Below are 26,220 nucleotides of genomic sequence, written 5' to 3'. Positions count from 1 at the left end.
CGCTCAGAGAAGACGCGGATCACGGCGCCGGGAGCCCGGGTGCATCCCTCCTCGCAACCAGACCGGCGGGAGAGGATTCCATCTCGCGATATCCGCCTATCACCACCGCTGCGGCGGCGGTAATGTTGCGGCGCTCCCGACGCGTGGCCCCGTTTTGCGTTTCCGCCTGGCACGTGGAATGCAGCCAGTGTGAAGATCCTGCAGAATCTCACAGTGCTGGTACTGTTAGCGTACCGGCTTCCGGATAGTGTACCGGATTAAAAAAAAAAAGGTCGCTGTCATAGTGTGTGAGCGGCCCCACCCACGGGCGGCTTCACGTGAGTACGGCATCAGCAGGACTACCTTTGCGGAGGTAAGGCGCCTTCTATACTTGCAGCGGTCATGGAGGGATGCAAGAGGCATGGGGAAGATGAGGCTGTTTCGGATGCAGGATTCTTGCATCGCCATATGCGTGCTTGGGAACACAGCGGAGACCTCGCGTTATTTGTCAGCGCATAGTGGCCATAACCGAACAGAACAAATATGCTCGCATCTCGGGACTCAGATCTGCGCAAAGCTCATAACTCTTGTCCGGGGAGAAGAAACAACTATCAGTGTTAGTTTGAACGCGCTAAAGTTTTCTGCGTTTTCAGAAAAGAGGTAACCATAGCACGTATTCACAAAAAGCTCTTACACTAGCATTGTTCGGAAGAAAATAAAAACTCCACCCGAATCTGGCTCTGGACATACTGTTAGCGAAGGCGAACGGCCAATGCCAAAGTGTCCTTAAAAATGAGGGGCCGAATTCATAGAGCTTTTGTTCGTAAGCGCCCTACAATTAGGGTTAGACGCTTGTACGAATGCGGGCCGAGAAACATTGTGAATTCGGGCCCACACGTGTTATTCTGAATGAGAATGCGTTATGAGAAGCGCATTTCTTGTTTTATTTAACCCTGAGGACAAAACAGGCAGTTCAAATTTCGAGCGCACCGAAAAAAGAAAACTATGGTACGAATGAAGCGCCACTTCTAAACTTAGCGAACTTGATGTGATTAGCTTTGCATGGCGTAAAGCGCAAATGTACGTGAAAGCAACAAGAAACGCTAGGGACCTTATTCAAAAATCCTTTCATTCGTAAGTGCTTTTTGTCGCTGCCCCATCACCTTGGATAATAATATGCCCAGCATCGTGATTGGGTGGTAGTTACAAACACTGAGCGTGAGACATTTTTGTGAATATAGACCCAGGGCACCAGCAGAATGACGAAATGTAGGTATAACAAGGACAGATGCACAAACAATTGGTACATAACCATGCCAAAGAAGGCACGCTGTTGATTAATTAAAAAGTTGTGGTTACTATCGGTTATATATTCGTTGCGCTGATAGCGAAGGAACATGCGGAGGTGGGCCTATACGGTCAGTATCGTACTATCTTCCCAGTGTGCTTTAACATGCGCTTCTGTACCGCTCTTCTTACACTATAGAACTACTCGTAAGAGGTCCCTATCTAGGGCATCGTTTTAGCAAAGGCCGCCGCCGCCCAATGACAAACAATGATGGCTTGAGAGCTGCTTGGGTAAAGAGTGAGTGGGCAAAAAAATGAAAACACCTTGTTTAGTTTTGCGCGCCAAAAACAGGATCTGGTTATGAAGCACGCCGTAGTGGGAGATCCCGCGGATCCTGGATTCATTTTCGCCACCTGGAGTTCATTAACGTGCACGTAAATCTATGTAAACGAACGTTTTTTTTGTTTTTTTGATGACCACGCTTAATGGAGCGTGGTCATCCCGGACGCGTTCGAAGCCGCGACCTCGAGTTCAGGTGCGCAACGCCGTCGCCACTACGTCAACACGGTGGCGGTTAAAGAGCGGGTGGAAAGGAAATCGGGACAATCATGGCGCACCATGAGAGCTTCGCAGGCGAAACTCCATAATGAAGTGTTTCTTTCAAGTTGGCGCGTGGTCGGATCGGTTCTTCGAACGACGTCACCGCCGTGGGATGGAACTTGTGAAAACGGCGCGTGCAGAAGTCAAGCACAGCAGCTCGGACGAAAAGGTATAAAGGCAGGGAACGCGTCAATTTTAAGGCAGTATTCGCTATGCCGTAACTTTGAGGACGTCTCGGATATATGTCGTCTAGTATTCTTCATTAATGTTTTTTTTTAGGAGAGCGATTGCCGCGGCAAATGCAGGAATAGGTTTCTGGTGAGATACCTTGCACAGAACCTGGAGCAAGGGAAGATTAGCCCCGCGCCGACAAACGCAGACTGGAGAGGAAGCTTCAGCTGGATGCGAACACCGATGTCCTTATTCAAACGCATGTAAAATGCGGAAATGATTTTAGGAGACCGCCGCTGAAGCGATATGCACACAATATGTTATATTCGAGAGATGAAGGTAAATTCTAGCAAATTTAGGTAGCATAGTTTTGATTGAGAACCCCCCCCCCCTTTTTTTTTTACAGAAATCGCCTAAGATCAATAATCCTAAAATATGGAGACACCAAGTTTACAAATCGGTAACTCTCCAGCTAACACAGATATCACAGTTATGTAAACTGCATATGTTTGAGCATTTAGAGTGGATAATATTTATGTATAAACTTGCAATTTACATGATATCGTTAGAATGTTTTCAAGGGCTTTGCAGAAGCCCCGCTCACAAATTAGTGGTATACATCAGAGCGATGTATATCAGATCAATCTTGTCCACTTTAGATGTACTATTAGAAGTGTACAGAATGGTGGCATTGCTTTTCGTTGTTTAGCCGTAGAGTTGTAAACTTTATCGTTGATTTCTTTTTCATTTTCGGATTTCCCAAGAACTGTTTTTATTTGACTGCCTGAATAAAAATTCCCCTCCTGGAGTAACTAGATTTGAACTTTTTCTTCTTGATTTAACAAACCTCATCGAAAGTGATGCAACAGTTGCCCAGAAAAAAATTTTCTCCGTTCCCATGTGTTCGGATAGCAGCGCTAAAGCCTCCTCTTACGGCGCGGCGCTTCATATCTGGACCCGGGCCAGGCCACCACTGGAAACTGACCCCGGCAACCTCCAACACTCGAACCCTCTCGAGTGAAGGTAGCTTAGCAGGACTCCTTGATGAGCTATCAGGCATTGTTTAGGATATCATTTGCCTTAGCGAGGTTAGAACTGGTGAGGATTATGCTGTGCTGAGTAATGGCCACGTCCTCTACTATAGAGGTCTCCCAGATAAGAAGCAATACGGGGCAGGATTCCTAATCCATAAGGACATAGCGGGCAAAATTCATGCATTCTAGAGCTATAATGAAAGGGTAGCAGTAGCCACAATAAAGCTAAATAGGAGGTATAGAATAAAGCTAGTACAAGCTTACGCTCCAGCCTCCGGTCACGATGATGAAGAAATACAACAGTTTTATGAGGATGTTGAATTAGCGGTGAGAAAACTGCAAACTCAGTATATTGTGGTCATGGGCGACTTTCATGCAAAAGTGGGGAAAAAACAGGCTGGCGAACAAGCAATTGGCAACTACGGCATCGATTCAAGGAACACTAGAGGAGACAGGTTGGTGGAATTTGCGGAGAGGAATAATCTGCGAATAATGAACACCTTCTTCAGGAAGCGTAGCAACAGAAAGTGGACCTGGAAATGCCCCAGTCGTGAAACAAGAAATGAAATATATTTCAGATTCTCTGCCGATCCCAGCATAGTGCAGGATGCAGAAGTGTTATGTAGGGTAAAGTGCAGTGACCATAGGTTAGTGAGGGCTAGGATTCACCTCAATTTGAAGAGAGAAAGAGTAAAATTGGTCAAGAAGAAACAGGCCAACCCAGACGCAGAAAGGGTAAAAGCATACTAATTCATATTGGCACTTGCAAACAAATATGCAGCCTTACAACAGAGAGATGATGATGACATAGAGGTAATGAATGAAACCGTAACTAGGCTGGCTTCAGACGCAGCAACTGAAGTGGGAATTAAGGCACCATGACAACCAGTAGGTAAGCTCTCTCAAGTAACGAAGGACCTAATAAAGACACGACAAAAAATGAAAGTGTCCAACTCAAGAGATCATATAGAATTCGCAGACCTGTCAAAACTGATCAACAAGGAAAAAATGAGGCATATTGGAAATTATAACGTGAGAAACACTGAGGAAGCAGTAAAAATGGACGCAGCATGATATCAGTGAGAATGAAACTTGGCATAGGGCAAAACCAAGATGTATGCAGTAAAAAATAGACAGGGTAATATCATCAGGATTCTCAAAGATATAGTAAAAGCAGTGGAAGAATTCTATACTCACCTCTACAGCACCCAGAGCAGCCACCATACCTTCATTTGAGGTAGTAATGAACAGGTTACAGAGACTTGTTCTATAACGAGTGGTGAAGTTAGAAGGGCATTACAAAACATGAAACGGGGAAACGTGGCAGGAGAAGATGGAATAACAATCGATTTAATCAAATATGGCGGAGGAATCATGCTTGAAATGCTTGCAGCCCTTCGTGCGACATGTCTAACGATTTGAAGGGTCCCAGAGAACTGCAAGAATGCCAACCATATACTAATCCACAGAAAGGAAGACGTTAAATAATTAAGAAATTATAGGACCACTAGCTTACTTCCACTATTGTATAGAATATTCAGCAAAATAATTTCCAGTAGAATATGGGCAACATCTGAATTCAGTCAACGAAGAGAACAGGCTGGCTTCAGGAAGGGATACTGTACAATGGATAACATCCATGTCATCAGTCAGGTAATTGAGAAATCTGCAAAGTACAATCAGCCACTCTATATAGCTTTCATAGATTACGAAAAGGCATTTGATTCAGTACAGACATCAGCAGTCAAGAGGCATTACGTAAGCAAGGAGTACAGGAGGCTTACGTAAATATCTTGCAAAATATCTACAGAGATTCTACGGGTACCTTAATTTTCCACAAGAAAAGTAGACAGACATCTATAAAGAAAGGGGTCAGGCAAGGCGACACAATCTCTCCAATGCTGTTCACTGTATGCTTGGATGAAGTATTCAAGCTATTAAACTGGGAAGGCTTAGGAGTAAGCATCAACAGCGAACATCTCAGCAAGCTTCGGTTCGCAGATGACATTGTCCTGTCTAACAACACTGGAGACGAGTAACAACAAATGATTGATGACCATAACAGAGGGAGTGTAAGAGTGGCGTTGAAGATTAATATACAGAGGGCGAATATAATGATCAATAGCCGTACAAGGAACAAGAGTTCAGGATCGCCAGTCAGCCTCTAGTGTCTGTGAAGGGGTACTTTTACCTAGGTCAATGTCTCACAGGGAACACTGATCAGAAGATGGAAATTTACAAAAGGGTATAAATGAGTTGGAGAGCATATGAGAGACATTGTTAGATCTTGTTTAGCAGCCTAACACTATCATTGAAAACAAAGGTGTACAATCACTGCATTCTACCGGTGCCAACATGAGGGCCAGAAATTTGACAAAGAAGCTGAATAACAAGTTCAGGACCGCGCAGAGAGCGATGGAACGAAGAATGTTAGGCGTATATGTAGCGCTAAGAGACAGGAAGAGAGCGGTGTGGATGAGAGAGCAGACGGTGATAGCCGATATTCTAATTGACATTAAGAGAAAAAAATGGAGCTGGGCAGGCCATGTAATGCGTAGGTGAGATAACCGGTGGATCATTACAGTTACAGAATGGGTGCCGAGAGAAGGGAAGCGCAGTCGAGGACGGCTGAAGACTATAGGTGGGGTGATGTAATTAGAAAATTGGCTGGCGCTTGTTAGAATCGGTTGGCGCAGGACAGGGGAAACTGGAGATGGCAGCGAGAGGCCTCCGTCCTGCAGTTGACATAAAATACGCTGCTGCTGATGATGATCAAGTGGCACATGCCACCATACTCTTTTGGAGGGCACATTCACATGATTATCATCGTCATCATTAGAAGTGTCGCCGATGCAATCAATCAGACGTCCGTCGAAAGTGCCGGTTTGCCATGACTCCAAGAGCTTTACCACGTCGTAAGCGAGACCTTATAAATAACAGTGGTTCTTTTCTTCTTCTATAATGTGTATCACTGGTAAAAGTAAATATAGCATTGTAAAACACTTATTGTGGCTCTAAATTGAGAGCAAAAGTGTGCGCTGTAGTTGGCCTCTAGCTGGGGAATCACTGCTGCGCACCAGACGTAGCACACGCACACACGTTACACATGCAGTCAAGCGCGCGTGTAACGACCCCATTTGAAGTGGTGTGTCGCTTAGTACGAACAGGCGCTCACCATTCAACAAGCCTTGGCATGTGCCCATGTAGCGCCCTCTTCTTAACAAACTGTTCATCGAGCGAGTCTGATCAGCGCTACGGACTGGATCTCAACGACGCAGCACCGATACCATGAACAGAGGAGCCATAAACAGAGGCGCGAACATGAAGCCTTCCTGCATATTCCCGCAGAGGAAGAGCCAACACACAGCCGAGCTCTCTCTGCGATCTTTGGTACTGCTTGAGTTCCTAATATCGTTCCGTGTTAAAGGCGAAGACGAAGAGAAGCGATAGTGAAGGATAAAGACGAAGGGAAGCAGAGGCTTATGGTGCGGGCCCTCTGGGCCAAATACAGGGTTGCGTAGTGATCCCGGAGTCACACCGCCGAAAGAATATGTACAATCTGTACTCCAAAAATACCCGGTCGCCACCTGACAAGCCTCCACTTTGTATTTACTGCAGTTATCAGCAGCTACGTTTTTCAACTAGTTTTTTTTTAATTCAGTAAACTTGCAGCCTGGGTAAGTTTGTTGCTAGTGCTTTTGGATGCGGTTTTAGTTGCTTACCAGATGCTTTACCGGATTTTTGAAGCGACCAGCTATACAGTTGTGAAAACTATGGATGATATTTTCTAAAACGTGCGATAGAACACTACCGCGAAGTTTGCAACGCGCTTTATGAGTAACTTGAAGAAACTTCGATACATTTAGCGCACTCTACGGAGAGCTGGTAACACATGCGGGACATCCGGTGCAGTAAAGGGTAATGTGCCTCATCGTTCAGCGCCTGTAACGCTGTTGTTTTGATTAAATGCTGCAACTCTCAATCCCGGAGTGTCAAACTGTTCGCCGAATCGAATAGGACCTCATTCGATTCGTCGTACACTACTCAGAATACGTAGCAGCGCATCTCCCCGTGCACGACAATGTTGCCGCGTGTGGTTACCAGGATTTTGGAATATAAGTTTAAGACGGTTTGTTCTAGAGTGGCTTCTCTCGCCGCTAATACCCTCCCAGAAGCGCGCCGTTTTCTCCGATTTCTATCGTATTCAATGGCTCCCTTAGGATCTTCAAATGCATACGTTCCACGAGGTTCCAGCGGCACGCAAGCGTTAAGTCACGCAGTTACTTATATATATAGTCCTCTCACTATAGGCCACATACTAAAGGTCTCTCTCTCTCTCTCTCTCTCTCTCTCTCTCACACACACACACACACACACACACACACACAAACACGCACACAAACTACTACGTAGAACTACAGCAGAAGGAATTCGCAACAAGTATGGCTTCTAAGACCACTATCGAAATTATCCGCCAGCTGAGTTTCCTGGTTTTCGATTTATCCATTTTTTCAGCTAATTAACTAATTGACATGATTTAACGTTGCAAGGCAATATTCTGACTGTGGAGACGCCGCAGTGCAAGGCTTAAGAATATTGTTGAGATTCTGGGGTACTTTAACGTGCTCCGAAAGCTCGGTACACGAGCGTTATTTTTTTTTTCATCCTATTCCCGTTGGAATGTGGTGGCGGAGGTCGAACCTGCGACCTCTGCCGCGCCTTTGTGCTAATTTTAGTTGAATATTTAGAGTACTGTTTCTGATGTGCTGGACGTAATTAGGACGATGGAAGAAGGTATAACGTGAATTGTTAGAGTAAACCGGAAGAGAGAAGTATGCATTAGACAACAAACGCGGATAGGTAATAGCTTTCCCGAGAGAAAACTGTGGAGGGACAGTTCATATAATGTCAATACGCACAAGTTTCGCTTTATTTGAGTAGCGGAATGTGCTTCAACGAAAGGGAAGGGTGGCAGAAAATGGGGCGGAGTGATGCTATTTTGTAAATTTGCAGGTACGCAGCGCAGGGGTATACAGCAGAGTTCTAGAACAGACCTTCGTCTCGCATCACAGGTAAATGAGATGAAAATTGCGATGAAGATGATTGAGATAACTACAACAATGAATACAGGGCGTTATCGATGTTACCATGCTTCCAAGTCCTTTTTCTTTTTTTCTTTTTTTTTTTGCATCTTGAAGAGCCGTACAGTTCCAATGTTTCTTAGACGTTTCTGTCTATCGCACTGTGGTACGATGTCGTCACTAGCGCTACTCTTCCTGTCAACATCTCCTGCTTCACTGTAACGTGATAAGGCTAATATCTTTACGTGCAGATGCAACAAATATAGATCAATAGCCATGCCAAAGCAATATACAGGAAATTCACCTAAAGGTAAGATATTTATTTCCGTTCAGTGACACGAAGCAGGGGCCGAATTCACAAATGTTTTCGTTCGTAAGTACATTGTGCCATTTTGCCAAAAGTGTCTCGTGTAAATATTCATCAGCAAGCAAAAAGTAATAAAACAGAATAAAAACAAAGGAAGAACCAGTGATAGGCTTCCTTTTCCAGAATTTGCTCAAGATTAATTATTACGGCAGAAGGTGGCCGAATTTCGGTGAGATAGGGGCCGAATTTTCAGATTTTTGTTCATAAGTGTCGTGTGCCATTGACCGATGGTGTTCGCCAAATTTACACGGTCAAATATCAGGATCTGCTTTTACAAATAATTCTAGCCGAACAGCTATTTGTGAGCACGGGCTTATTTAACGAACCCTTTTTTTTATTTTTGTACCATCAAACGTATATTCAGTTGCAAATTCAGCTGCGGGTCTCATATTCCCGGTAACATTCGCATACATCTTCTTCCGCCGCAGCTTGTCAAGTTTCCCGCCACCTTCGTATTACTCGTATCTGTGTAATGTCGCCAGCGATCGAAAGTCCGTATATTTGCCACCAGCGCATTGTTGGCAACATCCCTAACCTAAAATACGGCTGGTCCCCACAGCCATGATCTAGAGCACTCTAGAACCTGAGTTTCCGGATACAAGTATTTCTTTCCCTCGAGAGAGAAAGAGAAAACACCTTAAATTACGTCATTGTATTTTGCTGCTTTCGGCTACTGCCCACATTAATTGTGAAATCGCATCGCATGTCGGGGGGCTTCAGCCTGCCACCGACTCCTCAAGGCGATGGAGAGGAAGCAGCGCGAAGCTTCACGTCACGGTGCCTTAAGCGTTCTCTGCCTGGCCTACCTGCTGGGCGTTCTGGTGGGAGTAACGGGCCCTGAAGTAGCTGGCAGTGAGGACCACGGCTGGACGGATAACGGCTCCGGAGGAAATTCCAACGCCGCCGTGCCCGACGGAGCGACGTCTCTCGTTTTCGTTTTGGACGTGAGCGGCTCGATGCATCGGCACCTCCAGCAAGTAGCCGATGGTTTGCAGGGGATACTGAACGCGACGCTTTCACAGGACGAGGCGCTCTTCCACAACTACGTGCTGGTGCCTTTCCACGACCCTGGTGAGCACCGCTACTTTCCGTCCTGCTTATGTTTTATTAGCGCGAGAATGATTTCGATGAGGAAAATGTAGAGCTAGGAACAGGGTCTTGATGGCATTGTTCTAATCGTCATTAGTAAGTGAAGAAGTGTAACGACATTAGCCGCGTGAGTGCAAACAAAGCCGTATTGACAGAAGTGCAGTAAACACGTTGATCACATCGTGTTTGCTTCATCTGAAGTCAGGGCCTGTACACCATAGTGTCCTTTCCCAAGTTTGTTTTTACTTTTCAGCGGACGCCAACCAGTCGCAATAGCGAGTGAGGTCTATGTAGCGGATGTTCCATCCAGCTATTACGTTCCTAACAAAAGAAGGGCCTTGCGGCTGCCACTGCTGTCGCAAGCCTCTCACTCCCATTTCCTCTTTTCCAACTTAGATTTCTATCGTAAGGACAAAACTGGCTTTGCTATAACGACAAGAGAGATGAAGAGTTTAATAGAAACTGAGGATGTAAGCTGTCATAGCGACACGACGTCATGCTTTCGACGTAAGATATTAACGCTCAGTCTTCTGTCGTTTTTCTTTCCAAAATTTCGAACTTCTTCTATTATGTTGACACAGACGTCTAGTGCTACGCCAGAATCTCCAGCGAAAAGAAATCTAGCAAGTAAACTGTGCACAGATTTAGAGGCATCAAAGCAGATAACAGGCAGAGAGCGGGACATACAGAAGCGTGCCCTGTTTTATGTGCGCATTCTGTGCTTCGCACCGTTGAAAATGATCCGCAGTAAAGCGCGGATCATTTGCTTTCCAGCAACAATTCCTTTTGAAACATGTGTGTAAGAAGAAGGGCATTCGTCGTATAATTAACCATATTGGCAAGTAATCCAGCCTATTTTCTTTGATAATTATTTACGTATTGAAGGCAGATTTACGAGAAATATCCCTCAGGGGATTCGACTAAAGGCTGAATTTGTCGGAATAGGCCGAGTCACCCTTAGAACTGCAACGGTGGGACGTACGGAACAGAAAAAAAAACATCTTTAAATAGCACATGCATTACATATAACAAGAAAAAATGAAACATTTTATAAAGTGAATGAACAATGATCCACAAGAAGAAGTTAACCAATTGAAGCAACATTTGAAAACACATTATTTACAAAGTAATAGCTTTTTCGGTGGACGGGAAGACTTGGAACAAGGCATGTGTATAAAAAATTTGCAAAAGGCGTCAAATAATTTCACGCACTCTAATTTGATGCGGCTACTGCAGCAGTAAATTTGCACAGTTGTCCGTTATGCAACGGGTAAAGTAGTAATTGTTTTACGGTCTTACTGAAATTGAGTAGACGTACCTACAATTAACAGGTCTAAGACTATATGGGTAATGATCTAAGAAATGAAGTATTTCGAAAGGTAGCTGCTGCTTTACATACCTTCTTACACAACGTGTTTTACTGATCAACGTTCTCTCTACATCGTGACCTGTATATTTGTGCCAATATTAACCAATAAAGGATGATCTGCCTCTCTGGTATTGGCGTAAATTCTCTAACATTGTATTTGTGTTTACCAACTTTCGTTATTTGAAATAATCTATAATTATTTCAGTGTGTTGTAACGTGCTCACTACGTGCCAGATATCCTATGAAAGCTCGGTTTTGAAGTATTTGAATAGAGACAAAGTTTTTGTATATTTTTTTTTTCGAAATATGAGGTTTTACGTATCCAAACAGCGATCTAATTCTGAGGCACGCCGTAGGGAGGAACTCCGGAATAATTCGGACCACCAGGTGTTCTTTAACGCGCACCTAAATCTAAGTACGCGGGTGTCTTCGCGCTTTGTATTGTTTTCGACCGCACGAATTAAGGAGCAACACGTCAATAGGGAGTCTATTCACGCCGAGTACATTTAACGTTTGCCATTTAGTGGGACCAGATATCGCTACCAAATTTCGATGCATGTGGCACAAAACATTTCTATGTTTGGAGTACTTATGTGCTTGACTAGGACAGATGCTACTCAAATTTGAATCCCAGAAATTTGAGTGATGATGGCTGCTGAATAGTGACAGTCTTAAATTCTAAATGAAGCCCAGCAGGTGTTTTCGCTCATTCCGATTTAAAAAGAGTATCTACCGTGGTTGCTTTATATTTAACTGAAGTGTTTCTTTAATTGAGCCAAAAACTTAAACCTTTCAACCAGGTGTTAATTGGCTCGTTCAAAAAGAAGACGTGGTTATGATCCTGAGAAGAAAATTATCAGGTGGACTATACCGGGGACGCAGCGGCAGTGGGGTACGGTAAACTTCTTGCGCCTGCTTCTCAGGAGTGCATGTGCACTGTTCCACAGAAGTTACGGAACCAAATACACAAGCGACATTTATTGATGCATTTCAAAGCTTACACGCTCAACTTATAACCAATTCGCCTCGTAACAGCCCGTCGCTGAGCGACGCTTATCCGCGTTCGCGGTGTTTCGCAGTTGTCGGTCCGACGCTGGTGACACGTGAGCCGGCCCACTTCGAGCAGCGTCTACGTGCCCTGACGCTTCGCGGAGGCGGCGACTGCCCCGAAATGGCGCTCACCGCACTGCGCGAGGCCCTGCGGCTCTCCCTGCGTGGCTCTCACGTGTACCTCTTCACAGATGCGCGTGCCAAGGACTATCACCTCCTCGATGCTGTCCTGGCACTGGTGCAGAGAAAGGAGGCGCAGGCGAGTACCACACCTTGGAAGTGTACGGTGGCGATCACACTTCGCTGTGGTCAGCGCTGGAGTGGGGCGCTCAGTAGTGCATTCGCGCCGCCTATAGCGCGAGCCGCTGGTTTGAGATGACTTAGCTGGCATAATGCAAGGATTCCTTTTAGTGGATGCGATTCTTTTCTTATAAATTGTCTCTTACGTCCGGTCGATTCTAGCGCTGGCGTAGATGGTGTGTCCCTCTGACCAGTGCTGAAGCGCTTGGAGGAAAAGAGTTGGATGATAACCTTTACTTTAACCGGCGAGATGGGCTGTTCGCCGCCACTTGTACTTTTCGCTTTGCAACTGGCTATCCCTGCTCCCCTTTAACAACGACGCTCTTGCATACCGTATGCGGGCTTTCAGCGGTCGCCGAAGTGCGAAGCGGTGGCGTGCCTTATCGCATCGTGGGGCCTATCGCTCACTTCGAATGTTGTCTACGCTACACATAGGAGAGCGCGACCAACGGTGGTGCGTCACAAAGATACCACTCGGCAAGAAAGTAATTGTCTCTACAAAGCGACCTCCACAAGACGGTAAAAGCACCAGCTGCCACTACAACACCGCTCTCGCGGGCTGTAAACAACTTTGCTAGTGGCTCTACTAAGGCCAGTAGGCTCAGTGGTTAAAGCGCAATCTACTTAGCGCGGGCTGCTTGAAGAGCCGCTAAGTGGTCTGCCGGGCCGATGGAACTTTTCAGCGTAACTCTGTAAAAATCTCGAATCTTCATGTCGCGGTAATTAGCACCCTGTGCGCAGCGGGGTCGTACGGGTGCACTGTAAATGAGACATTCAAAACGAAACAACTTCTTTAAATATGTCGCTTGAAACTATAAATGCAAATGCTAATACCGTAAACTCAACGGTTATGCTATTCAAATCAATTAAACATTGCTACATTCAGCGATCAACTGAATTTCAATGTATAGGTAATGATATTCGAATGGATTTAAAGTCCATAGCCTTATCCACTGGGCCACGACCGTTGGCGTTGCTAGGCCACTGTTCTGGGCCTGCACTCATGGGTTAAGTGAAATATAACAAGTACACAAAATAAAGGTAGAATATTTCTGGCCACATGAATATGTGTCGCAATGGTTCAGCCTTCCATGCGACAAATTGGATGTGCTCCTACTTTATTCTTAGTAATGCTTTGCGGTCGCTTTGCCATAACAATAATAAAATGTTTAATATCGCCTTTATCATCGAAACCAATTTTGATAGTTCGTCATACTTGAAGGAATAATGCGTGTCATGCACCACCGGAAAGATAACTGAAAATTCCTCTTTTCGTGTAGGAACCTCCTTAAGGAAAATAAAAGATTTCCACCATCCGACTCTTGAAAGATTTGTGGAAAAAAACGCTTTTGCGAACATGTCCAGGTGTGTCAGCGAGACTCGTCTCGGCCATTGCACCTTTTATTTATAGAACGGTGGTGGGTGCTTTTAGTGCTGTTTTGTCTTCCTCTAGTTATGGAATGACTGTATAGTACCGATTTTTAAAACTTTTCTCGGGCTTGACCGGGACGTGTTACCATCTCGCAGAAACGCGCTTGTTGGCTGGAGCGAATATGATGCTCCGAAAGTGGAAAACCGCCGCCCTATGCGAGCGAGAGCGTGGTAATAGTGCATGGTGGGTGCGTTTACGGGGCCTCATTCATTCATTCATTCATTCATTCACACACATACACAAACACAATGCGCGCGCGCACGCACGCACGCACGCCAAGCTCTTAGAAACAAATAATCCTACTTTTACAAGTTCGACACAAACAATTCGACTTTTTCGTCTTTGTTTTTTTTTTTCATTTACTAAATGTTTCAACAGAGATATTGTTGTTGACGAGCTTGTCAGTAAATTTCCACAATTTTCGTTCCATTGTGCCTGAAATTTTTGTGTCAACATAGACATGACAAAAGAATGATAGCCCATAGCGCAGTCGCGAGACAAAGGATGTATCTCGCCTGTTACGCATACTTTCTCAAGCCTGACATACCGACTTACTTGTCAATGCCTATATATTAGAAATTGGATAGTATTCAGTCAATATCCCTTAATTCGCGCTCATTAATGGCACAATTTAAAAAAAATCAATGTAACCACGTGAATGAGGCTGCCTTGCTTATATTTAAAAGAGCGCACGTGAAATTAAAATGACTTAGATACATACACAAATGGGAATGAGGCACGTTACAGTGCATTTTGACCGTGCGCTTTCACCCCGTGGCAAACAGCGAGCTTTATTATTCTCAATTTGAGTTATGACGCAAGCATTCAAGTATTACTATGTAAGATAATAACTAAGTTCACAAGTTGCGGTGGAAAAATAAACCAACGGATGCCGCGCACATGAACGCACCAGTGCCGGTGCTCCTACGCCACCATCATAAGTGTGCAGTCGTATGGCCAAAAGAAAAGAAAAAAGCCTTAACACAGCCCAAAGGATATGAAACTGTTCGGGGAGATCGAAATGAATTTTAAGTCTATTAACTTAACCAGCCACCCACGACTGCTATTTCGGTCCACTGCCTGCTTGGTAAACAAAAGAAGCCCAGTGGCGATTTGGCTCAAATACTTAATTACAAATGGCTAAATACTTAATAAGAATTGCGTAATGTCGCACCTCTTTGAGTTACTGGATCCAGGATTTAAGCCGGTTTTGCAGCCGACCAGATTAGAACCTGTGGGGAGAGAGCCCCGTGCATTTCGAGTCTGTCGCCTTAACCACTCGGCCATGAGAGCTTACGTTTAAATGCGAAAGCATTTATATGCCTAGCCAGGAAACCCGTCCGTCCGTCAAGTAAGACGATCACTTTCAACATGGGGCCCACAGCAGCGAGCGAATCGACCTTCGTGCTGCTACTCGCTTCAACGCTAACCAGGCGCCGAGAACACAGCGCCCACGAAGCTATCAGCACTCGGCCCACGGTCCTCATCGCAGATCGCTTTCAAGATACGGACCGCGTGGCCGCGCCATGAGCAGCCGCAGCCGGAGTACGGTTGATCACGGTTGATAATGGTTCGCATGGAGAGGAGGCAGCTTCATCGACCACGTCTGCGTACGAGGTCTACAAACGTGACACTGCTCAATTACGTCACGCACTACAGCACACATCGACCAGTGATCATCTTCTACGAAGCAGCGGCAACATCCAAACGCACCATCATACAAAATCAGTGAACATTGCTACTACTCGGCTCTTCTTCGTCGTCTCGTGCTGGTCTCAGTTACCATTTCGGTGCCGGAACCGCATTTCACTGTTTCACGATTCTTTCCCGGTGCTTCTCACAATTATACCAAACACGGCAGCATAAGACGACGAAACAGCAGGCGATTAGCAGCGAATGCTTTCGCACCGTTTAGGTAACTCCCACAGGGGATTCTGCATGTAATTTTTCTTTCTTTATTGCGTGCTCGCAGTACAAACCAATACAGATTTAAACGCTATAACCTGTCAACAACACCTTGGCTAACGTTGTAGTAATACACGCGCTTCAGCTCAATCAAGTCATCCACAATAGCCACCCACTCAGGAGGCTCACTCTCCGCACGGTATTTTTCCCGAATATACGCGGCACTTTCTATGAAGTTGATTCTCACCAGACGAGTATCGACATCCGCATGTCGAACTGCCATTCTCGTTTTGCGTAGGCTGCGGAGGCCAAGAAACACGAACAAATCGTACGGAGCCCCTCATTCGTTATCTATTCGCAAATACCGAATACCTGAGGTGTAATAGGTAGTTCGTTATTTAGTGTTCGTTGTAAGACATTCAATTGAAATATTGGATCCGAACAATCAAAGGAAACGTGCACGATGGTCTCGTGTTTTGCAAAGTAAGCAGTTTACTGTCCCTGGCACATAAATTCCTTTTTCGTCTAGCCAATTTTTTACGGGTGGCATCTTTGTGTGTACCTTAAAGAAAAATGTTTTAGAGCAGGTCTAAGTGGCATTTTAGAGCGCAGCTTTTAGGCGCCCCTTCCTGCGCTGAGCGTCGGCGTGCCTCGGCGTCGTAACCGAGCGACGGAGCACAGCGCAAGATGAAAGCAAACGCGCAGCGCAGCGGGAGATGAAATGAAAGAAGAGATCGCGAGGAGGAAAGTGGAAGAGGAGGCTACAGTGAGAGCATGAGGTGGAAAGTGGAGGAGGAGCGGAAGGGAAACGGCCTGGCGCTTGTGCTGAGTAGCCGGTGGCCACGGCATCCGCAGCCGCGTCAGCGACCTATCTGCGCTTTTGAGGTGGGGTGGCAGGGTGGCGTACGTACACTCTAAGAAAAAAAAAAAGGAGTGACCCCTGCTAAATTAGGCGGGAAATGGCGATGTCCCCTATGTTTGTCTTTAAATGGAGCAAGTTTCCTCCTTCATGCATGGGAGAAACGGTACCTCCCTCTCCAAAACCAACATGGCCGACTCCGGGCAAGTGAAGCGATGGATGCGACTAGGCCTACGAACTGTGCTACTTCACAGCTGGAAAATAACGCACGCGTCATAAGCATAGTGTACGTTACTGATATGGTGCAAAAAAGAAAGAAACACACTCGCTAAGCTTTCTTTGGCGCATGCAAGGAACCAGGCGCAAGAACGACACGATTTTGTAGCGATGCCTTCCGCTTGACTGCCCCGCTTGTCACTCACCGTTGACGGCCGGCCGATCACATTAGTAACGCGGGCGGAGCGTTGCTTTAACCACTGTCCAAGTGCGAAAATAAATGGCTTCGCTAGAACATCGCTGCGTTGAACTTACATCAACATAGGGATATCCATACATCAATCCGTCGCGCGCGCGCGCGCCCTCACACACACACACACACACACACACATACACACACACACACACACACACACACACACACACACACACACACACACACACACACACACACACACACACACATACACGCACACACACGCGCGCACACACACACACACACACACACGCACACACACATACACACACACACACACACACACACACACACACACACACTAATGTAGATGGATGGATGGATCAATCGATCGATATTATGAGCGTTCCCTTTGGAACGGGGGGTGGGTTGCGCCACCAAGCTCTTGCTATTATACTGCTTAATGTCCTGCCCAAGTTAAAAGAGAAAAAAAAACACTATTAACTCCCACAACCACATTTTTGGCCCCCTATTGCGAACTTTGCTTTTGTACGCCTCCGTTTTTTGTCGTTTCCCCACTGTTTTTTTTCACCAATCTTCAAATCGCCTCTTACTAATCTCCATTGCGGACATGTTTACTTTTCCCTTGCTCTCGCTGAACCGAAGGGCTTCATGGAGGCCAGTGGTGCCTAAATCGACCGCTGGGCAGATTTCTTCACATTCTAATAAACCCTACTCCATCGTTTCCCTAGCTTTACCGCAGCAGGCACATGCTTCTTCCTATAACTCGATTTATAGGTGCGTGTACTAAGGCGTACCGATCTCGCTTCGAAAAGTAATGAGCTTCCATTTGAGCGATCATAAATTGTTTACTTCCTGATTTCGTTTTTTTTTCCTCTTAAGTAGATACTCATGGCAGGTTTCTTTTCCATTGCCGCCGCCCATGAGATTATTTCAGCCTCTCTGATTTCCTGCTTCACGTTCTTTGTTGCTGTGTTGCCCAGCCTACAGGCCGCATACTTGCTGGTAAGCTTCCTCGTTCTTTTCCTCCACTGTGAATCAATGTTTTCCTGTACAGATACCTCAACACTCTCCCAGACCATTTACTTTCTTTCATATTCCTCAGTAGTTCTTCATAATCAATTTTACTGCGAGCTTCCCTCACTTAACAAATGCAGCCCATATCACCCTGCAACAGCTTCATTTGTAGTCTTCCCATGATCGCCCAAAGCGAGACGACGCATTGACCTTTGGTTCGCATCGAGTCCTGACTGTAGCCCTGGTTTCAAGTAAACAACCGCATTTCCAAAAGTAAGTCCTGGAAGTATTACACCTTTCCACATACCCCGGAGCACCTCGTACGTATTCTATCCTCATAACGCTCTGTGCTTCCATTACGGCTGCATTTCTCTTCCATTTTACTGTTATTGTTTTTTCCTGTGTTCTCGTATATTTATTTCCTTCGTTTCTTTTTAACTTATTTTAGTTTATTTTAGTTCCTTCGTTCGAGTTCGACAGCGCCCTACAGCTTTCTAGAATCCGGGCATTCAACACAGTGCACAACGCGGCCGTACCCATGTGTGCACCATTAGCTTCATCTCCCGTTCACGTCTGGGCATACCCGTTTGCCCCGCACCCTTGTGCCTTTAATTATGCTTTTCGTACATGGTAGTTTCAATTGTCCCGCTGCATGTTATCTTCAAGAGTGCCGCCTTTTCTTCACAGACGCCGACAGCCGTATGTGCAAAACTGCAATGCGGAAGTCAGCAATTTGTAAAAGCTTTTTTCCTATTTATTTTCTGGATACTTTATGTTTGTACGCTTGCTTGTATCCCGCCTTTTAGGAAATACTTCTATTGTTGGTCGGTGCTTCCTGTCTCTGTAGTGTCGTGCACGCTACACTGGCTTGCTTCCGTTTCTTTTCTTGAAAACTCGGCGCTCGTTACTTTCCTGTCGAGAATGCTGCGTCAAGCTGATAACGCGCAAGCCGTTGGTGACTAGGAAGTACCGGGCTCGCAGCCTTGAAGAAGGGAAATGCGGGCAAGACAAATGACGATTATTGTTTGGGGGCAAAATAAAACCCAAAGGGTCGGTTTTTTGTTCTGCGGGATATTATACGTCGGCCGTGTTGACGGTCGGCGTACTACCACCGATTTGCGCGGTGGTTCCACGCTGTTCGATGCGTCGGTTTTCGTTTGTCTACTTTTATGCGTTGCATATTGCAATCACTCAGTTCAGCCCTTGGGCGCGGCCGGGCAGCCACCATTGACCTTTAGCGCAACCACGTGACGTGACGTCACGACAGCCGGAGGAAAAGCTGGTCCCCAACTCGCGTGGTCGCGTGCGGCCGCAGCCACCACCTGACTCCCGCTCCTCCCGCTAGGGGCGCTGCGCCGGCGCGTGACGTCACGGAGGGAAAGCTGGGCCCCAACTCGCGCGGTCGCGCGCGGCCGCAGCCACCACCTGACTCCCGCTCCTCCCGCTAGGGGCGCTGCGCCTGCGCGTGACGTCACGGAGGAAAAGCTGGGCCCCAACTGTCGCGTTCGCGCGCGGCCGCAGCCACCACCTGACCGCGCAATATGCAACGCATTCTTGGCTTAACCAAGCTAAGCCTGGAAATTTTTTTTCTTTCATTTCACTTGTTTGGTTCCTCCAATATTCATCACTGCTGTTGTAACTGTCTAGGGGAACACCTAAATACCTGGTCGGAGTTTTTACCCCGCTCACACTCGCGAAATAGCCTGGTGCGGAAAGCCAGTCCCCGTACCACAACCAGAGGGATTTGCCCCAATTTACTCTGCTATCCGTGACTTCACAGAAATGATTTACTGCAGATATTGCTTCGGTTACACTTGGTTTATCTATTAAACATACTGCAAGGTCATCTGCATCCACCAGTAGCTTCACTTATGTCGCTGCCAATCTAAAACCACGTATTTTGTCATTTTAATTAATTGCCACACACATGGGCTCTACATAGATAGCAAATAGAAGTAGGCTGAAGGGATAGCCTTGGCGCACTGAACGCATAATGTTAATGGGGGGCCCCGGTATCTTATTAGCAATTAATCTGATTGTGCAGTTTTGGTACGCCAAGGTTACGTTCTCAGCGATGATGAAACTGACATTATAACGTGATCCAAGATGGCAAACAAAATAACATGAGCGATACAATCGAAAGCTTTCCCGAGATCCAGCTGAAGAACTGCAGCGCCGCCTCCGGTGACGTCACAGCACTCGAGCACATATCGCATCTTATGGATGTTAGAAAAAATAGTTCGCCCTCTCATGCCACAAGTTTGATGGTCGCTGACTCTTTCCTTGATGACGGCTTGGAGTCAGGTAGCTAAAATCTTCATAAATATATTGTAATCAACATTTGTTAGTAATATTGGCCTATAGAATGACACTAATTTTAGTTTATCTATTTGATCGCTCTTAGGTATTAGCATGTTGTGCGCTTTTCCGAAAGAAGGGGGCGAACATTTCTGCTCATACGCGTTATTGAATAACCCGGCCAACAATGGAACCAATTCTCTCTTAAACGTCTGATACCACCCAGCGCAGAGGCCATCAGGTCCAGGCGACTTTCCTAGGTTCAAATCGTCAATTGCTTTTTCGACTTCCCCCTTAGTTATTTTGGCTTCTAATCGTCCTTTGGTATCATCACTTATTCGCGGCATGCGATTAAGAAAATCCGCTTTAAAACCCTCTCCATTCGCTTCCTGATATGCAAAGAGTGATTGGTAGTACTCAAAGAAGGCGCGCCCAATGCTCTCACTATCTTCAACGACAGTCCCGTTCATTATAATTTTATCGATGTGGTTTCGCCGTCCGTGCGCCTTCTCTAGACCAAGCGCCCTTTTAGTGGGCGTGTCCCCTGTGTTGTGCCATAGTACGAGCACCACGTGGCGACCACGAGGCGACCACGAGGCGATTGGAGCTGCCTTACTAACTGCACCACGCGGCTACCATGAGGCGACGAAAGCACCCACTTCTTTACGACTAATCAAGAATTCGACACGGGAGGCGACTTCAAGAAGCGCCAAGCCATCTCCGCAGCGCCCAGTCGGTCTCATGCGCTCCCACTGCTACCTGTACGCTATCATCCACTATCTGTAAATAATATTGTGTGAAGCTTTTCGTTTCTTCTTCGTCTACGGAACGAGTCCGTCTTTCGTCCTCCACCCCGAAGTCACAACAGTGGATGGCAAGCTGTGGGATTCGAAGCCAAATAACGCCCGCTACACCGCTCGACGACAGCCACGAGGACCAAGGGCGTCAACAACTTTGGCTGGGTGAGCGCCTGATGTTTGCTTTCAAGTCGTCAGGCCTCTCTAGCACAGGTAGATGTTAGGAGAGTGTTTTGTTGTTGTCTTTTGGTAGACTATGAATTAAGAATTTACCCTCTTAAACAGTGGATTTTATTTTGAAGTAAGGTAAATTTAGTGAGGCAGCAACACGAGGAACGAGATCACGATGGAGGAATTCCAAGTTCAGGACCTCATTCAAGTTTGCGAGGAGTTGGGCATTTCTGCCGGCTCCGCAAGAACAAATAAAGTGATTCCCGACCTAATGCAGGCAGATTACGTGACGGTCGCGGAAGCTAACGAAGCTTGGGAGATGATTATTGAGAGGAGAAGCGAGAAAAAAATGCGCGAAGAGGAACAGAAAAGGGGCGACTTGGCAGAGGAAAAAAAACGCGAGGAAGTGGAGAGGCGCGAGGCAACTCGATTGCACGGTCTTAGGATGAAAGAGCTTGATCGGGAAATTCAAGCGCTTCAATGGCAGCGAGCCCGGGGTTATCTTCACACCTTCAGGACAGTCGAAGATATCGTTAAATTTCTCTCTGATTTTGAACGAGTGTGTGAAGAAGTGTCAGCCGGAATACGTGTCAGCCGGGACTTCTAGCCCAAGAAGTTGGTCACGTTGCTCCCGTCTGAAGCCGCGAGTGTTTTGGAACACCTGCTTTATGAGGAAAATCGGGACTACGATGAGGCTAAGAAGGCTTTGTTGAGACATTTTGAAGCTACAAGTCTGGCCGACTGCGAAGGCCAAGTTGATAGCGATAATGCCCAGCTTGTCAAGGACAGACCGGCTATTCAGATGCCTACTAGCTCAGGATGCGTAGGAAATGCTGCGGTTTCACTGGTGCATACGCTGTGTGACGAGCGCGAACACAGTGTTGGTTCTCTGTCTAGAGAGGCCGCTTTGAAAACAGTGGCCCACTGCGAAGGCCAAGATGACACTAACAAAGCTAGCCTTGATGGAGCTAGTTCAGATAGCGCTGAGAGGGCTGTGGTGCTAGCAGTTCACGCGCACAATGACAAGCACGAAGAAGCCGTAGTTTCGCCATTTAGCGAGGCTGTTTTGAAAGCAGAGGTCGAATTCGGAGGCTAGCGAAAAGTTTTGCGTGCTGTCGAGGGCAATGATAGAGCTAGACCCGCTGAAGATATACTTTATGATGAGCTATCTTGCTCAATGGTCAAATGTGATCATGTCCTATTACAAAAGCAGACACACTGTGGAACCCAATTAGGCCGCGCAAATGCAAGTGCGTTTGCCCATGCCACGGGCTCTGCGAAGCATGCCAAACAGAAAAGGCGCAGGCTCAAGTTGAGAACAGGCATAGTGTCCTTCGGGACAGAAAGGATTTCACAGAAAATTCTGCTTCATCTCAGCCGTGTCAAGGCATTGTGTGTGGAGGACCGTAGTGAAGCGTCCGGTGTGCTCGAAAGTCTGCTACAATGTCCGCTCCCTTCCTGGGGGAAAGAAAGGTGACTGCTTAGCGGAGAAAGAGACAGTGTGCACGCGGGTGCGTGAGTGCGCCGCTCTCCCAGAATTTGTTGGCCGCCTGTGGAAGGTCATAAGGTGCTTCGGGCAGCTCAGTTTTGCTCTTGTCTCGCGATTGGACAGCGCACAGACTAACGAATGATCGGCCCACTCGAACGCGCCTGAAAGGGCGCCTACGCGCACACGAGCGATACATGGTACTTTGAAAGCCCTTCTGGTTATTTGTAATTTTAGTATTTAATTTTTTACTCTTTGCGATAAAGTTTAGTCGCATATTGCGCGTTTTAAATGGTTGAAATAAAGAAAAGCGCATTGTTCTAGGCTGTTAGTCTTTTCTGTTCGCGATAAAGAGAAATTTTGTTTGTTAGTTGTTCATTTTCTACTAAAACCTGATTGCTGAACGCTTGCGTAAAGCAAGTGTCAGTGTTTCCGTTTGTTTGTTGCATTTACGCATAAGTATGCTAAGAAAAGCCTGAAAGCTGAATTTTGATTGTGACTTGATCTATGTATCCTGTGCTTTAGTTGTAAGTGTTAGAGTACAATTCAAATTAACTTTTGTTTTTATGTCGTTTGCGAGAGTTTGAGTATGTGCTTCTTAATTAGTTAAACCCGTTTGGTGCTTTAAATATGTCGTACTCGTTTTGCCTAGTGCATTTAGACAGCACTGAATAGAGGGCTTTGTTTATTGACTTTTGTTTGGATCGCGACACTGGAGCGATCGGATGGGAACTCGGCGCTGACGCCCGTGGTTGTACCTGGGTCGCAAGCCCCAAGGGTAGCGTTGGCCTGGCGGCCTGGGGTACAACTGGAAGCATCCGAAGGTCCCGGCAAAGCATGAGTCGACTGGTAACAACGAAACAACTTGTTTATTTTAACATCGCAAAGAGTTGGCGGTCAGGTTGACCGAAGTAGAGAGACGGGAGAGCACTTCACTCAACAGAAGAAATCGGAGCCCTCCTTTTGGCGTCCGGGGGCAGCTGTTTTTATACTCTCGCAGTTGAGGGCAAGAAGGAACCCCTCAAAAGACGAGCACGTGAATGTACAATGGGCTAATGGTGACGCACACTGTCGTAGCGATGCCGTAGCACCATGTCGAGCACGATCTCGTAGCACCCTGTCGTGGCGCTGCGCACGATCTCGTAGCACCCTGTCGGGGCGCTGCGCACGATCTCGTAGCACCCTGTCGTGGCGCTGCCGGTCGGACACAATGACTGTAATGAGATCCCTGCTTTGGCATCGCCTGTTTCGGGCCCAATAACTGGAATGAGATCCCTGCTTTGGCATCGCCTGTTTCGGGCACAATGACTGGAACGAGATCCCTGCTTTGGCATCGCCTGTTTCGGGCCCAATAACTGGAATGAGATCCCTGCTTTGGCATCGCCTGTTTCGGGCACAATGACTGGAATGCGAGGAGGATCCCTAGGCGGTCGCATCGCCGCAGACGCGCCTGGAAACACCTGGCGATGAGTGTTGCGGCGACGACGATCGGGCCAAAATGTCTGCCGCCCCGCCGCAGTCGCGCCGGCAAAACCACGTGTCGCAGGCGAAACGCAACACTTTGGTCTGGCGGTTTGAAGCGCATTCGGAGGGTGCTTGCTTTGGCCGGAGTGGTTTGGCGTTGTTGATTCTCGGTCGTTCCAATGGAGGTTCTCGGGGCCGAGCAAAGGAAAGACCAGCGGATTAAAAGGCGGCAAAGCCATTTCCTTGGCCCCACCAAGGACGCCACCCAATCAGCACATCGCATACGTCGAGCAGCGTCGAACAGCTCGACTTCGGGAGGTATTATCTGGCGATGGGGGGGCTGTTGTGCCATAGTACGAGCACCACGTGGCGACCACGAGGCGATAGGAGCTGCCTTACTACCTGCACCACGTGGCTACCACGTGGTGCGCAGACACAAGGGCGCAGACACAAAGTGTGAGCCGCGAACACTATGTCGGTCTACGCACAACCGACGCTGATATTCAACAGTTCACAGAAAAAAAAATGACGGAGGCGGTTTACCCGCCAGCTGTGACTCGGCCAAAAGGTTCGGCCGTGGCTTCAACGAGGAACGTCGACTTCCTGTAGTTTTGGCGGCGGTTCCTCACTGCTACCACCAGGCTGCAGATTCTCACCGACGTTCACTTCATTTTTTTTTTCATTTATTTATTTTACCCTCAAAGTACACAGTACCTTATAAAGGGGAGGGGCTAAGAGAAGACAAAGTAAACATCGGTAAAAGTAACTCAAACAAAATAAATAGCAAGAGTAATGATTCCAAATTTTCAGTTGACATCCGATGATAACAAAAAGAGGTACAAAAAATATAAATACAAATGTGATGGATGTGATACAAATGTGATGTGATGAAATGGACCTCGTCAAGCTGCTCAAGCTTTTAGTCCCGTACTCCTCCTATTCCAAGGGAAATAAAGTTGATTGATTGATTGATTGATTGATTGATTGATTGATTGATTGATTGATTGATTGATTGATTGATTGATTGATTGATTGATTGATTGATTGATTGATGTACGCGATGGTAAAGAAGTTCGAAAAGCATATTATGTACAGTATTACAAAATGCATTGTCAACTTTTTTTTTATCATGATGCTGATGAAAACACTGCAACAGAGAAAGGTTCATGGGACCATTTTCCAGCGGTTAGGTCCGCCGCTTCATCGTCGGCTTCCATGGCGTCGACAATGCGAGGATCCACGCGGTCCGGTGTTTTCAGCGAAACTTTCGTAGCGGCCAAAGCACTGTGACCGCCGCCGTTTTCTTAGTCACGCGGCACCAGCTGAGATGTCACCACTGCAGAAGACGTCAACGTTGTCGTCGTCTTCTGCTTTACCAGAGGCGTAAACGAGGGCCTATCTTTCGTCGCCGTTTGTCCAGTTGTCCTTGCTGCGTCTTCTTCGTCCCCTCATCCATCAAATGCTCCGAGGCACCTTCACTGGTTCCAGGCCCGGCGATGCTCGCACATGTACGGGGGCTCTCACCGTCTTCATGACCGAAACGTCGACAAGCTCCGCACCGCGGGACCTTACACTCCCGATGAATGTTTCCCGTACCTCGGCAGCGAAGACACAACGGAGGTCCTCCAGGAACAACGACGAGCGCCAACACACCCCCAACGTTAAGCTGGTGCGGCAAGTCGTCGAGTTTAACACCAGCTTTCAATTTCAGCGTGACCATCCTGCTCGTTGAGCCTTTCTCTGACACGCAGTGCACGCGCCAGCGCTCCCGAGCCACCTGGGAGACCTTTCTCTGCAAGTGCGACACGCACGTCCTCGTCCGGCACGGTATGAAACAGCTAATGGAGCTAGACACGTACGTCCTGGTTCACCGGGTCAATAACCAAGCAGCGGCGTTCTTTGACGCGCAGCTCACCGACGCCTGCAATCTTCTTAACGGCATCCGCACCCTTCTGCATGATGGCCCAGATATGGCTCATCCGATACGCCCCCAGGGCGATAACATCCGAGAGCAGCGATTGCCTAGGTAA

The 26,220-nt window shown here is 46.9% G+C and overlaps 1 protein-coding gene across 1 annotated transcript; it reads left to right on the top strand.

The window, feature by feature from the left end:
• LOC142568342 (uncharacterized) lies at positions 1-26,220 on the top strand. Its single transcript, XM_075678347.1, has 4 exons — positions 1-352; positions 9,241-9,591; positions 12,058-12,287; positions 25,942-26,220. Exons 2-4 carry the CDS (start codon positions 9,264-9,266, stop codon positions 26,218-26,220), a joined length of 837 nt encoding a protein of 278 aa, XP_075534462.1. The 5' UTR covers positions 1-352; positions 9,241-9,263.

The sequence above is a fragment of the Dermacentor variabilis genome, unplaced genomic scaffold, assembly GCF_050947875.1.
Source record: "Dermacentor variabilis isolate Ectoservices unplaced genomic scaffold, ASM5094787v1 scaffold_18, whole genome shotgun sequence".
Lineage (NCBI taxonomy): Eukaryota > Metazoa > Arthropoda > Arachnida > Ixodida > Ixodidae > Dermacentor > Dermacentor variabilis.
This window is presented reverse-complemented; position numbering and strand designations above follow the sequence as displayed.